At 38.1% G+C, this 15,738-nt stretch overlaps 5 protein-coding genes across 5 annotated transcripts; 3 read left to right on the forward strand and 2 right to left on the reverse strand.

The window, feature by feature from the left end:
• Positions 1-7,010: 7,010 nt before the first annotated feature.
• Positions 7,011-7,832, forward strand: K444DRAFT_398989 (uncharacterized protein). The gene has a single exon (XM_024872505.1). The coding sequence runs from the start codon at positions 7,269-7,271 to the stop codon at positions 7,680-7,682; it is 414 nt and encodes a 137-aa protein (XP_024737103.1). The 5' UTR covers positions 7,011-7,268; the 3' UTR covers positions 7,683-7,832.
• Positions 7,833-9,843: 2,011 nt separating this feature from the next.
• On the forward strand, positions 9,844-10,545 carry K444DRAFT_528897 (kinase-like protein; the record flags this gene model as incomplete). The annotated part of the gene is made up of 1 exon (XM_024874763.1): positions 9,844-10,545. One exon carries the CDS (start codon positions 9,844-9,846, stop codon positions 10,543-10,545), a length of 702 nt encoding a protein of 233 aa, XP_024737104.1.
• A 110-nt stretch (positions 10,546-10,655) lies between these two features.
• K444DRAFT_398833 (uncharacterized protein) lies at positions 10,656-11,588 on the reverse strand. The gene is made up of 3 exons (XM_024872504.1): positions 11,305-11,588; positions 10,812-10,941; positions 10,656-10,765 (listed from the first exon to the last, which is right to left on the reverse strand). Exons 1-2 carry the CDS (start codon positions 11,443-11,445, stop codon positions 10,813-10,815), a joined length of 270 nt encoding a protein of 89 aa, XP_024737105.1. The 5' UTR covers positions 11,446-11,588; the 3' UTR covers positions 10,656-10,765; position 10,812.
• Positions 11,589-11,732: 144 nt separating this feature from the next.
• K444DRAFT_494177 (uncharacterized protein) lies at positions 11,733-12,368 on the reverse strand (the record flags this gene model as incomplete). The annotated part of the gene is made up of 2 exons (XM_024873259.1): positions 11,733-11,869; positions 11,912-12,368. Coding segments are annotated over 2 exons (594 nt in total), but the record flags the coding sequence as incomplete, so codon positions are not given.
• Positions 12,369-12,803: 435 nt separating this feature from the next.
• K444DRAFT_722228 (uncharacterized protein) lies at positions 12,804-13,843 on the forward strand (the record flags this gene model as incomplete). Its single annotated transcript, XM_024888551.1, has 3 exons — positions 12,804-13,248; positions 13,294-13,589; positions 13,639-13,843. The coding sequence occupies exons 1-3, from the start codon at positions 13,072-13,074 to the stop codon at positions 13,841-13,843; spliced, it is 678 nt and encodes a 225-aa protein (XP_024737107.1). The 5' UTR covers positions 12,804-13,071.
• Positions 13,844-15,738: the final 1,895 nt, after the last annotated feature.

Below are 15,738 nucleotides of genomic sequence, written 5' to 3' on the forward strand. Positions count from 1 at the left end.
ATAATTCCGAAAGATTACTTATTATAAAAAAAATAAAAGTTATAAATTAACTATTTTATAAAAAGCTTATTAATATAATAGAAATAGTAAATCTTAAACTAGTATTTTCTAGTTTCTAATATATTATATAATAGTTTTATATTTTTTAGAATTAAATTATTATTTAGATTTAGTTTTCTAATAAGCTTATAAAATAAATTAATATAAAAATTATAATTAAATAAGGTTATTAATTAGATATAAGCTTATAAAATATTATATAAATATAGTTCTATAATATTTATTATTATAGTAATAATACTAAAAATAATTTTCTAGCTAATATATTAAATAGTAAATAATTATATTAATACTATATATTTCTTATTATAATTATAAGTTTAAATAACTAATTTTAATTTCTTAAATTCTTTTTCTATATTCTTATTCTTAATCTTATTAATAAACCGGGAATTAAAAATATATATCTTTTTTAGTATCTAAAATCTAGAAATAATCTCAAATATATTCTTTTTTAGAAAGCTAATAATTTTAACTTAATAGGAATTCTTATATAAGTTATTATTCTATAGAAATACTATAAAATCCGGGTTTTTATAAAGGTATTCTCTATTATATTTTAGTAAAATAATAGAAATAGTAAAAGAAATTATATTTATATTATTTTTAGTATTATTATAGAATTTAAAAATAGATTTAAATTTAAAACTATTAGTAATAACTTTAATATCTCTTATATAAAAGGGCTTTATAAAAGTTAAGTAGAAAATAATATTACTATATAATAGAACTAGTATATAGTTTTTTCTATTAATAGCTATTAGCTTATATAGTTTATTCTAATTACTAGATTAACTAGTATTTTCTTTATATTATATAAGAATATTCGAATTTAAGAGAAGTTTATAAATATTAGTAATACTAGAACTATTTTAGATATTTAGAATATTTATAATCTAGTATCTAGTTTAAAGCTTTTAAATTTCTATTATTATTTTCATAAATATTACTAATTACTATAATATAATTAGTAATAAGATATTATATTTAGTTATTTAAGATAAAATACTATAAATTAAGAGAATTAGAATAATATTATTAGGTTTAGTAAAATTATTAATAGCCTTAAAAGCTATTTGAAATATAATATTCTTATTAATTTTATTAATTTTAGCTATAATAATAAAATAAATATATTAAATCGAATTATAATAGTATTTTATAATTCTAATAAAATTATAAGCTTTTATAGAAACGATTTTAATTTTGGTTTCTATAGTATTTATAAGCTAAATAAACTTTTTACTAATAAATTACTTTCTAATATTTATTATAATCTAATTAGAAAAGCCTAAATAAGTATTAATTTAATATTATTTTAAGATATTTTAAGTATATAATATACTAATATTTTAAAGCTATTAGCTAGCTTAATATTAAGTACCTTTATTAATAATATAGAATATAGGCTTACTAGAAATATAAAAAATATTATTAATAATAAAATAATTAAAGCTAATATTATTTCTTAGATTAAACTTAAATTATTCTAGTAATTATTTAAATTTCTAATATTATTTATAATATTTTATAAAATACTTAAAGGCTTTTATATTAATATTATAGCCTATTTATTTTAGTATATTTTAAAGCTTACTAATAAATAAATAACTAAAATAATAATATAGATATTATAATTTGATTTTTATAAAAAAAACAGGAATTATATATAAAGAATTCGGAAATAAAGCCTTATAAAATAATATTCTAAAATAGGAAAAAGTATCTAAAATATTATACTATAAATATAAAGTATTTATTAGAAATAATAAAATAATTAGTAAAATTATTAAAATAGATTTCTAGCTTATTTATATTAGCTAAACTAAATAGAAATAGAATCTTTATAAATATAATATAGAATTATACTTATCTAATTAGTATTCTTATTATTATAGATCTAATAAAGAATATAAATCTAATACTAAACTAGATATTAACTTAATCTTTAATAATTTTATTAAATTTAATACTATTATTAGTTTATTATAAAGCTTGAAATTAGTTAGAACTAGTAATTAAGAATCTAGAGACTCCGGTATTAATTATAATTCTATAAAAGTAATAAGTATTATATTTTAATATATTATTAATTATAAATATCTAAGTATTCTCTATTTATTTAATAGGCTCTAAAATATAGTTTTTATTTATTATCTAGTATATAAAAGAAAAAGAAATAAGATTATTTATAAAAGTATTAGTTATAGGAATAATAAGAGCAGGAGCTATAGAAGTAGCTAGAAAGCTTTTAATAAAAGTAAAATAGAAATTAGAATAATATTTCTTTCTTTTATTTATTTCTATTAATAAGGCTTTAAAAGTATTATTTATTAGTTTATTCTTATTATTCTTATTATTTTCTTTTTTTTTAAATTTAGTAATATATTATATATAAGTATTACTAAAGTATTTATTAAAATTACGAGTATTTCGGAATCTAAATTAGTAAATATTTCTATTCTTAAATTAAGTTTTTTTAGTTTCTTATTTCTCTAATATATATTTTTATAAGTAGTATTTAGGTTTCTTATATATAAAATATAATTTCGAAATATAATTATTATAATTATAAGACTTAAAATAGTTATTATAAGTTCTAAAGTTATAATTAGATTTATATTAATAATTTCCGAATAAATAATAGTTTAGATAATTTTAAAAATAGTATTATTAATTAGTAAAATAGGTTTTAGTAATAATTTATTACTTTTTCTTATAAATAGTAATAAATAATTAGAGCTTATTAATAAGCTAGCCGAGATTATTAGAAAGATTCAAGATTATATATTAGTATACTAATAAGCCTTAATAAGTAATAATAATCTTATTATATACGAATTTAGTAGTTTATAAAATAGAAATAAAGCTATATTATAATTTATATAAGTTATTAATTAGTATTTAGATAAGTTTAAATATTGTCTTTTTAAGATTTTTTATTATTATAATTATTAAGGTAATAGTATTTTATTTATCTAAATTTTAATAATAGTAACTAGAGCTTTTAAAGAAACTATAAATATTTATATAGGCTTTTTTATATATATATTTAGAAAGCTAGTTATTATAGAAATAGTCTTATACTAGTCTCTTTAATATAGTAGGAAAAGCTCTTACTAATATCTCTTTTAAGAGCTTTATATATTAGTAAATATTAAGAAAAATAATAAGTTTTTAATTAAAACTATTATTAGTTTTATTATATTTTTATATTTTAGTATATATTTTTATTATTTCTTTAATTACTTTTATAGTAAAAGAACTAATTAAAGAATTATTTAGAAATAATAGAAATAATAGTAAATTATTAGCTTTAGCTTTTTATAGTCTAATACTAGTAAAAGCAGTTATAAATAATAAAGAAATAATAAGTAATAAAGAAATATAAATAATAATTAATTTAATATATTAATTTCTTATAATACTATTATTTAAGGAAATATATAATAAGGTAATAAAGCCTATTTTAAGGTCTTATCTAGTAATAATAATATTATTAGTAATCTAGATATATTATTTTTTTCTCTAAATAATATTAATTAAGAATTATATAATAATAAAATAATTATAATTATATTTAATATAAATATTACTATATTATAAAATAATTTATAATTAGTATAATATATATTAATCTAGTTAATTAAATATTTCGAGATTAAAATTACTAAAATCTTTTTTAAATAATTTCTAGAAATTCTTATTAGTTAATTTCTTTATTTTATACTAGAATAATCTAGTATTAAAATAATTCAGGATTTCCTTATTATTAGAACTAGCTAGGTTAATACTATTCTTTTATTTCTTTATTTATTTATATCTATTTTAAAGATTTATTATTCCGGACTTTTAGGGCTAATTCTCGATATATATATATAATTTATAATAAGAGAAATTTAAGAATAAGGTAATTTATAATAGAGTTTAATAATAAAGATATTTAGATACCTAGTTTAGATACTAGATATCTAGTTTAGATACTAGATATCTAGTTTAGATATCTAATTAAGATACTAGATATTTTAGATATCTAAAGATATTATAGGTATTAAAGTAAATATTTTATTCTTAAATATTTTATTTATAATAAGAAATTTAGGAAATAAAATATTATAATTCCGAAAGAATCTAAAGCTTAAAGAACTCGATTTAATAATAAAATTAAAGTAATAATTAAAAAGCTTTAAGAATATATATAATATATATATTTTAGAGAAAATATCTTATAAATATAAGTATTATATAAATAGAAAAGATAATTCCTAAAAAGATAATTTTAGAACTAAAAAAAATTAATTTTAAAAAATAATAGAAATTAAATAAATAAATAATTAAATAGCTAATTACTTATTAATTAATAAGAACTAGAATCTTTTTTTTTAGGCTATTAAATACTTTTTTATAAAATTAATAAGTAATTCTTTTTTTTAATATAATTAGATTAATATTACTAAAAGCTATTAAATATTTCTTTTAGTATAATTATTTTATTTCTAATTTATATATATAAACTAATTAGTATTAGTTTACTAGTAATATATAATACTATTATATAGTTATAGAATACTAATTATATAAATTAGTAAAGTTATTATTTTTTATTTAGAAATAGGAATTATAATATTATAATATTAATATATAATTCCTAAATTTACTAAGCCTAAAGAAGTCTAGTTTACTAGTTAAGTTATTAATAGGATATAAGATTATATAATTATATCTTATATTTTATATCCTATATTTTATATTTTATAATTTCTAAAAAAATAGCTATACTAATAAAAATAATTTAATTTTTCTAATTTATATATAATAATAAATAAATTAATAAATAATTAATTAATTATAAAATTAAATTATATATAATATTAAATATATATATAAACTAATTAAAAAATCTTAATTAATAAAATCTAATTATATTAAAATAAAAATATTTATTATTAAAATAAAAAAATAAAGTTTTTTTAATTTTAAAATTAAAATTAAAATTATATAATTATAATAATAAATTATTTTTTATTTTTTTTATTTTTTAAAATATTTTTTTTTTATTATTTAATTTTTATAATATATTTTTAATTTTTATAAAAAAAAATTATATTTATTTTTAATTAGTTTTTTAAACTAAAAATATTATATTATTTTTTATTTTATTTTATTTTATATTTATTTTTTATTTTAATTTATTATATTATAATATTTAATTTTAGTTTATTATTATATTTAATTTTAGTTTATTTTATATTTAATTTTAGTTTATTTTTAATTTTTAATTTTTATAATTTTTTTTTTATAAAATATATTAGTTTTAAATTTTATTTTTTATTTTTTAATAAATTTAATTTAAATTATTATCTCAGTACTCCGGTTTACTCCCCCGGGTTTAGCGACCCTCTGCTTCGGGAAAGGTGCGTGCACGGGCCAACCGCCGCTTTCAATGTCTATAAAAGTTCGCAATCCCCGCTGCTCGACCGTCTTCTTCTTCAATCCTTTCCCAACACCCCTTCGCTTGGCCGTCTGACCTTGTCATGCGCCATTGATCCCCCTTCTCCGAGACCCACTCAGAACGCCCTGTCGCAGCTGAAAAGCCTTGACGGCACGGCCGGTTTGAAGCTAGAATCCTCGACCCTCCTCGATCTGCCACTCTGGATTCGATGCTTGTGATTGTCGCGACGGCGATCATTCCTCTGGATGGCATCGCATTGTCCGAGATACGAGCGTGAGTTCAGCTCACTGCCCTCTTCTCTCTGCCGCACCATTACAATCCTCGCCGCAATGCCTCCCTCGGTGACCGCGACAGTGGAGCTTGCCCTTGGCATTCCCTTCATGCAATATAACCTGGCCAATGGAAGAAATGCCTTACGGCGACGTGGCCAGCTTCTGCCTGGCTGCGCCGTAGCATTGCGCGTCGGGAAAGGATCTCGGTGAGCTCCATTGGGCCGGTCAGATGACGACATGCACTCTATGCCTTGGTCTGGGCTGATCTGTGACGAGAAGGGCCGATTTCTGGCAACCGTAGCTGTGGCAGATGACCATCTGCATAATGATGGCAGCATCGAAGCTTCTGCTGAGCAGCCTACGGACCGAATACGAAACGCCGGCGGTGGGAGAATGGGTCACAAGCAGGCAGACTGACGTGGACGGTTGCACGGAGGCAGGTCATACGACCTCGGAAGGAGCTCGATCCGTAGTTGTTGCGCTGCCAGAATGGGTACGGCACAATCTACGCTGCGGGTTCTCAATTCTGCAAAGAGAAGGTCGATCGGGCTCAGCTACGCAGAGATGGCCGCAAGCTTTACGGGATGGGTATAGTGGGTTGGATTTCGAGCAGGATTGGACTGATCACAAGTCGATTTCTCGATCTTCGGTGAAGCCGAGAGATACTGGGGATTGCATGATGAATGAGTCCTGGCAGCAGCCTGGAGGGGCTGGGATTTCATGCGCAAGATCAGGTTAATTTCAGGACAGTATACGGCAGTTGCAAGCGGCAAACTGATGTATGGGCGAGACCAGGCCAATTCCGACAAGTAGGCGCTCACAGATGACCACTTAAGCCGCTCAATTCCCCTCGCTGAATATTCCACACATGCTTAGACCGGTGTTCTCTCTGCCTACTTCGTTTCGTAATGGCTGCTCTCGGGAATACGCAATTTGATCGATTTGCATTTCCCCTATCAAACCCGCCATTCTGCAATAGTAATGTTCTCTGGCCTTCTGAACCCAGCTATTCTATCCCCTCACTCAATACTAGCAGCAGCCAGAAAATACGCAGACCTGCAGCTGCTCCTTCCTGTTCAAGTCAAATCGAGGCAGATGAAAATACTGCAGCGAGAGCTGAAGGTACGTGGAAGAGCTATACTGAAAGTGAAATTGTTCTGATCTGTTTAATCTAGATTATGAGGGCGCTTTTGCTAATAATAATAATAAATCAGACAATGATTTTCCATCCCTCGAGAAGCTCTCTCGGGTTACTCTGTGTCCGAAGGTCTTGACTGTGGCCTCGAAGACTGGGCCCACCCTTCAGCGTCTAGAACAGCCAGCTCTTCAGAGGGCTGGACTGCAAGTCGACCGAGTACAGCTCGGGCCGGGTGGATATCAAGGTGGGAATCGAGGTAGGTGCACCATCTGTCCTCTGTATTCAGGAGCGCTCTGCTAATTGTATGCAGATCAACCAGTAATTCTCGATAACGACAACAACCTAGATGAAGCAGATGCTGAGGATGAGGCCGAAGGCGATGTTGATACTAGGCGTATTGAACGGAACGCGAGTTTGCATAACATTTTCGCAATCTCAGAACTCGCCTCAGCACCGACAGAGTCTATCGATGTATCCGGTCCATGGTATGACGTCGAGGAGGGGCACTATATCGACGAGCCAGCTCCGGAACTTGGGCCTCGCAAGCAGCGCAGTATACCTTCTGCTCCCGCACAAGCCCAACCCCAGACTCTCCTCCAATCCTCCAAGCCACTACAAGATCAGACCAGCCGGCAGAGTGTCGGCAGTATCGCTCAGAGCGCGTCAGTGGAATCTACGCTTCACTCCCTCCCCAAGCCTTTCGATAGCGGCGATGACGGATGGACTGATAAGGAGACGGCTGAACTGGAGAAAGAACTAGGGTTGGCTTGGGAAAAGCAACAAGTGGAGCCATTATCGGCCTGCACACCTCCATCCCCAAGTCCTCGCTCGGTCGAGGAACCACAGAACGAGATCCAGAGTCGAGAACGCAGCGGAACCACCGGTGGCATACTAGAAGAGCTACAAGGTGCTTCTCGACATAGTAGCCCAGCTCAGGACCTTGAATGGTGGGAGCAGCAGGATACTCAGGTGGGGGTGGAAGGGGGAGCGGTAGCAGTGCAGCAGCAGGAAGAGCTTGGGCAGCCAGCTGTGGGTGATCAGCAGGACCTGGTCGAGGTTAATGTTGCAGACGACCCTGAAGACAAGGAAGCCACCGAGGATCCGCCAGCCACGCAACCTGAGCACCATTTTCGACTGCGCGGTATACGAGCCCGGCAGCTTCCTGGACACCAGACAAAGACAACTCAGTACCAAGTCGTATGGGGGCAACGTCCAAACAGGTCGGATTCTTGGCTCAATGAAGACGATGTACGAATGTCAATACCATGGCCGCCTTGCGAACTATACTCTCAAAACTTGGCTCGATGGACAGACATTTTCCGAGTTTGCGAGATGCGCTTTAGCCGGTACAAAGGCAGAAAAGTTTTCGAGTACCTGGTCGATGCGTTCGGTCTCGATGACAGCACCTGGATCACTGAAGATCAATTGAGAATCTCACTCAGCCCTATATTGGTCCTTGAGCTCAAAGGTAACCAGTTGCTTTATGAGTGCCCCGTTTTGGAAACCTTGAGGAATAGGTTGCTGACAGAACACATCTCGAACAGGGTCTTCTCCCCATCCCTTGAGCGAAGCACAGCGTGACGTTCTTCTCAGACATTCAGCAACTCCGATCAGAGACGAGTACGGCCATGCGTCACGAGCCTCTCGAAGCTCTTCTGCCTCAGCCGACCCGGCGCTGGAGGGCAAGCCTGCGACGCGGAAGCGAGGGCACCAAGATGCGCATACAGAGATCAGCAGCGACACCCACCATTCCACGAACACCGATGACAATTACGACGCCTACGATACAAGCGACGAGGCCCCACGACCTGCAAAGCGACGAAAGCCACGCCCAGCGCCTGCCGCGACTCCAACCACCTCCCGCAGACATACCCCAGAGCTCCACGTCGGACAGCGTGGCCCCCTTGTGACATTGTCGACCGCCACACCTGAGATTAACGACGCGCAACCTCAGATTGATCACGAATGCCTGTCGACCTTCGTCGATAATAGCCGCCACCATATCTCGCGAGCCTCTCGAAGCCCGTCTGCGGCATCAGAGGCGGCCCCAGTTGCTGAGTATCAGGAGTGGCCCTTCCAAGGCTTCCTCAAATGCACCAGGATCGGTAATGATGTGACGTATAATCTTGAGTTCAAACTGCCATTGACCTTGGAACATCTTCACTTACCGATTGATTCTAATGCATTGGATATCAATCACGATGCTACTAAACATTCTCAGATACACCAAGCGCCGTTGAAGCCAAAGAAGAGCAAGGTTTCATGGGTAGAAGACGATATAAAGCTGGCCCAGATGTGGAACGAAGGCCGTTCGTGGGAATACATCTTTGCTGCCCTCCCTAACCGGAGTAAAGGGTCCATCCGGGTGCGCTGTTCGACAAAATTCGAAAAGCGACCTCGTACAGGGGCTGGTCGTTCTTGAACTGGAGGGCCAATTGCTTCGTTGACGTTGGGGCTCCTGCATTGGAGAAGGTCGAGCCGTCAAGCAGCGATGATGATGACGAGTCAAGTTATGGCGATCCGGACTTCAGCAGCAACAGGCAGCGATAGTGAGACTCTAGCGAGGCCGAGCAGGGCCGTTTGAGCACGAGCTTGCTAGATGATTCGAATTAAGCGGGGCCATTTCGTACTCTGTGAGCAGTACTGCCTTTGGGGTCACCTTGGAGTCGGGACACGCTATTATCTTGAGCATGATGAGTTGGCAGCTGCAGGATGGGTTCAGGAGATCATGGCAGAACCGATAAAAGCGGATCATGTGACATAGAAGTAGTGCCCTTTAGGCTTAGAGCCGGAGCCCCACAAGCATCTATTTTTGTTGGTCCGACCGATGCCGACTGCTCACCGCCTTGTGACCAAACCCATAAACTCATCCGACGTTTCGCTTTCCTCTTCGTACCAGCACCGCCTACATTTCAAATACAATGCCTGATACACCAACGCTTACCTGGTCGACCCACGAGAGAGAGTACAGTCGCTTTCAGGATCGCTTTTTGAAAAGGAGCCTTAGACCAACCGAATATAAGTTGGACTTTCGTGGCCAACCATATGTTCCAGTTGCTAACGAGGCTCGACTTGAGAATGAGGCTGCCTGCCTGCGATTCATTAAGGCTGCAACAAATATCCCAGTGCCTGAAGTGCTTGCAGCATATGAGAAGGATGGGTCGTTCTTCCTCTGGACGGAAATCTGTCACGGTATCCCAATGAAGGAACTCTCCGTTACCGATCAGGCAGTTGTGATAAAGGAGCTCGAAGGCCACCTCCGCATACTGCAAACCCTTCGTTCAAATCGCATTGGTGGTCCCACAGGCATTATTTGTCCTCCGCCTAGAGTTTCCTTGCACTTTCCGAAGGATAAAGTATGGCCTTCGATCTCCTCATCGGACGACGAGTTTGTGTTCTGCCACGACGATCTATCACAGTTCAATGTCATAGTTGATAAAGATACTCTTACGATCTCCGGAATTATCGACTGGGAATTCGCCGGCTATTATCCAAGCTACTTCGAAAGTCCCTTTTATCGAAGCTCTAAGCCTTCAGGGGCGCAAGTGAAGGATCTCCCGGATACCTCAAAGCTGATATCCTTCTTTGCAGTGCGCTTCCTAACAGATTGTTTATATGGGTAGCTGCTAATTTAGGGGACAGTGAGGGCAGAGGCCAGTGGACCGCTTTGAGTTATGTCACGTCACGCAAGATAGGGAAGAGAGGTGGTCACATGGTTTCTTAAAGCAAGGCATTGTGATTTGTAGTTCAATCATAAAAGATCCCAAGAACTCTTCCACGTTTTGTGACACTACTTCTGTCCTGCCACCTTGACCCTTATGAAGTCCTGCAAGTGGGGGTGGCCTGTTCTCATCAGTAACAAATCTGTGATTAGCAAGCCAAAACTTACCCTAATTATGCGGATCTTTACTTCCACAACTTGGGCATTCGGATTGAGTTGCCGAGATGTTCGTGCCACACTTCTTGCACTGAACGATGTCGCCTTCGGTCGGCGATGGGGAGGATGTGTCATCGAGAATCTTGATAGGAGGCATGTTGAACTCTGGGCTGACTTTCGTGGATGTTTGTATGAAGGGCAAATTTGCAATAATGTATTTTATTGGGGAACTTGAGTTGAGAACGAAAGGAGGGAGGGACGAAGCCCCTATCTTTATAGACCAATCTTTGCTTGTTGTAGGTAACCCGGGCGTATACCAATTTGCGTGGACCACTGACCTGGCGGTTAGATGACCCCTTAAATCGCAGGGACCATGGACTCATGATCCCTGAAAGGAGCAGCTGCACAGCAGCACACCCGCATCCACCTACCGTTCTCTCGCGCCCAGAATAGATGCGATAAGGACTGCTGCATTGCATTGCATCTTAGGGGATATCAAACGTACCTTCATAGCGCAGTAAATAGTCTTGGGTCTTCTTGCATTTTGTAGGTAGGTGCAGGAGGTGCAGCGGGAAGATTTACCGGAAGCCGTTGTTTTATTTCCGTAAGTCAGTCCACTGGAATACTGAACTGAATCTCCATGCATTGACTCCTCCAATCACATTGGAGAGGCTCTGCTTGCATCACAGTAGCTTGGGCCACCCGTTCGGCCCGCAAGCACCTGCTCCATGAGCGGCTTCGCACCACGAGCACCTTGCTTTCCAAGTGGCTCACATCCATTGTCAGGGTCTTCAGCGAGTTGGCGCAACATAAGTTTAGCAAGGGACTTCCTCCCCAAGGTATGTTTGTTGCCGGCCCCATGAGCACGATGTGCGTTGACATTTGGGCAAGCTTCGTCCAGGGGATGTTTTCGTACCAGCCCTAACAAGCTCGTCAAAGTCCAGCCCGTAGATTGAAGACCGATAACTTGTGGGACGGTTTGTATTCCACGACCATACACAGGCTCCGTGTGCCATCTGCCTCCTTATATACGCAAATCTGATCGGCGTTTCGCTGTTTCGGATTCGAGCCTGAGTCGTGTCCTTTGCTTGAGATGCGGAGATCCTGCAGACTTTGCTGGACCTCTTCGTTGCTATCACTGAGGGTGTTGGCATGGTTCTCGAAAATGATGCCTTCGCCCAGATAAAACGCATGGCGAGCCTCTTCTATTCGTTGAAGGTGGGAGATGATGTGTGTTGTCGGTCGCTCAACGGCTAGGCGCTGATATGCCTCCAAATCCTTCTTGCTCGCCAATGGTCGGTCGCAGATATCCTGCCCAAGCTCTGTAAGGTATTGGGTAGAGCTGAAAAGTTCCGCGTCCGGTGGGATATATTGGTAAATTCTTTCGAAGAGCTGCTGTTGCAGTACTGGAAAGTCCGTCCAAGGTTTCAACAAAGTCGGGCACGGCTTGTTCTTGGGGCTGGCAATGGAGCCCTGTGCACTGAGACTCTTGTCTGTCTGGATAAAAAGTGGCTTCGAGAGAAGTGTATGGCAGGCACGTATGTATTCTTCGAATGATGTAGGTCTTGTCTTCCGCTGCTCGTCCTCCGCACGTCTTCGTTCCCGTTCTGCGCACTCGTTAGCTTCCTTTGCTCGCTCATCTGCTTCTCGAAGCAGTTGCTCAAGACGTTCAAAGTCTGATTCCCTCCTTGAGGACATTCTGGTAGGAGTGGGTTGTTGTTGTCGTGCTTGAATAACGATGTCAAGGCAACGGCTCATGCCGAGATAGCGGGACACTAAGTCACATGCACATTCGTCGTACCTGCGATTAGCGCATTGAAGCCTAATCAGTCAGCGTCGGATTGCTGGGGCGACTCACATGGCACCTTGAGCCCCACTACTTGCAAAGTCCTCCCTTCGAATAACCTCAACCTCTCGAATTGCAAACAAGAGAGATCAAACCCCCATCCAGGTCATTTCTTGAGCAACGACGACGATGACTCAGTTGTTCTACCCGACCAGCTCCGCCCGGCTCCGCTAATAGACTTCATTCCACCTATGCTGAGGGGCAGCCTGATGCACCCTATTTTACGTCGTACTACCTCGCAATTTTTTTCACCAAATTCATTTCTTCCTTCGCCACCGCATTATTACCTTACCTCCTTCTCCCACCGCGCTTAGCATATTCTATCAAAGGCGCAGAAGGAGTGCCCTTGACTCTGAAGGCTTAACGTCGCCACCAGCCTCTTGCGCACAGTCGCCGTTTCGCTTTTAATCCATCGCCATCCTGTACATGGCGTCAACCACGTTCGCGCTTGTGGATGCAAGGAAGTCGATTCTAGAAGATGGGTTCTTTTCTATGGATGACTCGGTGGTAGGAGAACACGTCTTGGAGATGGAGCAGAAGGACTTTCCCTTCGCATCAGAATATGGCTTGGAATTCTGCAAGCTCAACCTCCTTGACGATACGGTTGGTAAAGGGGAAAGATGTTTCTATGGTTACTAACGGTTGCAGCGTATCCGATCCATACTCGAGTCCTTCTTCCCAAGGCCTGGTCTTGGACTTTGTCTGAAATACAGCAACGATCCAGGCCATATCTTTTCCTTTAGGAAGGGTGGCGCGAAGGCTGGTTTGCGCGTTCTAATTGTTCAGTTGTGGAGCGTTGGATCGCGAGCTGGGTACTGGGGCGGTTCGCACCTACTCTCGTTGCCCGCCGTCCGCGCAGCAAATGGCTCGTGGGAAGTCCCTTCCTCTGCCTTGAAACGTGCTGGCTGTAAGGAGACAGAGATTAAGTTTGAACAAGGTGGCCTGTAAGCTACCATCTACACTTCAGTCACATCCTCTTAACAAATCTTGCAGAGCCATTCTCGATGCCAGACTCGCTTTCGAAATCAAGGACGGGTTTACAATCACATCTGCATTTGCAACGGAGGACGAAGTCAAGACATGGGCTAAGATGCTCCTTCCTAGATCGCCGGAGTTGGCAGCAAAGGTCACTGAAATGGAGAGCATATACACAAAGATTGGGGTGAACTTCGCATTTGAGGACCCAGAACCAAGGTAGAAATTCATGATTGCCCATGATATTCTTCTCCTCCATTATGTGGATGTCCGAACATATAGCCTTCTTGTACGCGCATTGCACTGTACTCACCGACTCCTAGATCAGAAGGGTCCATGATACTTGTCTGAATGTCACCTATTTCTCCACTAAATTGCTGTGCCACATGGTTTGAGGGATACGTAAGGGACCAGAATATTGCAGCACCGTATTCGTCCAATGTTTCAATTGGAACTCTGGCCGATGCTCCTATAGAATTGAGGTGCAGCGCCGACACTGGCACTGGCTGCAGAGAAGCTTCATCAGATGAGAGAGAGTTGGTACCAGTGAAACCGGGGAAATGCGATGGCGATGAGCTTGTAATCGTGTCGTCAACATCCAGCTTCCCCTTGACCCTTCGAGCGCCTGGTGTCCCTACCAGCTCCCTTGTTCTTTTCTTAGTCTCGACGCCTTGACATTTGTCAAGCCCCTCGGCGGCAATTTCCCTCAGCCGATCGCATATCTGGCGTGTATATGAATTCTTCGTCATATCCGCGTCTTTGTGGGTGTCGGCGTGCGCAATGTATTGGCTCGCCACTTTGAAAACCTTAAAACAATACACACATACTTCTTTGCATTGAACGTCTGCGGTCAAGGCATTATTAGCAATCTGCGTATCCAATGGCCGATGGTAATTTACGTAGTGCAAAGTGCCGTACAAGTCTTGTTCGTTTGGAAAATGGTCTGTCCCGGTCGCACTCTTCGTGTGGGCAGCAAAGCTGGTCGGCGGGTTTATCATTCCTCCTTACAAGTGTAGAGTCGTGGGCGTCGCCGTCCGCATAGCCATTATCGTAATCATGGGCATCGTAGGACGTATCGTGTTCATCATCAAGTGGGCTTGAGTGGGCGCGACATTGCTCAAGTTTCGCAGACAGAAGGCGTTCCTGAGACTGGACGAACGGATTAGGACTGGGACTAGAGGGCTGTGAAGTACTAACTCGGTATCCATCAAGATGATCACGTAACTCATCGTTCGTCGGAAAGCAGACCGAGCAAGTTTGGCATTGTCGCTGCTGATTGATCTCATCTAACATGCTGCTGCTGCCAAGTCGAGGTGATTGTTGAGAACACACAGGCGAGAACAAGCCAAAAGACGGGAGGAGTTAGTCATCATGCAAGGCCTGGCAGGTGCAGGTGACCACTTTCAAACCTAGAGTGCCGCTTCATTGCTACTGTAAATAATCAAAGCTGTCCTGAAATCGCATTTGCCTTCCTCCATGAGCCCTCGCGCTTCTAGATATCATTCCATCAGTGCGCAGTGCAATCGCCATTTGTCCGCTCAGTTCTCTGTATCCCTCCATTTCCTTCGCCCCACGCGAAACAATCTGATTGGAGCGCCGCCGTCCCACCACCCACCTCTCCCTCCCGCCTCATCTTTCTGTCCTCCCACTGCGAAAGAAATGATAGACGATGAGATGTAAAATAGTAATCTGTTGGACTGTCATTAAGGGCCGAGGTAGAAACGCAGGTTCCAGATGCGCTCACCTAAGTTTATCAGATGGCGTTTAGCTTGCTAATCACATGCATCTCTGCATGTTGTCTCCCTCCTCCTCCATTACCGCCGCAAGCAGGGCAGAGGACTCCATTCACGACGCCTTCGTCCTTGCAAGTTGAACATTCAGGCATCTTTTGTTTCGAAAGAGCTTTCGATAGAGTAAAGGGCGGTTGGAAAGAGGATCGACTTCAGAAGAGTCAAATCGTTCTTGACAATCACCCAAGAAACTTCGGGTATTTTAACTCGAGTGCCATGTGATTTGTTTAGCGATCCGATACTGACCGAGAAGGCCCCAGTTCAGTTAGGCTCCAATTCCTTCCAGGCTGAAACCATGCACCTAAGCTTCGGTGGGTGGTCGCCGGGC

Source organism: Hyaloscypha bicolor (genome assembly GCF_002865645.1).
Source record: "Hyaloscypha bicolor E unplaced genomic scaffold K444scaffold_61, whole genome shotgun sequence".
NCBI lineage: Eukaryota > Fungi > Ascomycota > Leotiomycetes > Helotiales > Hyaloscyphaceae > Hyaloscypha > Hyaloscypha bicolor.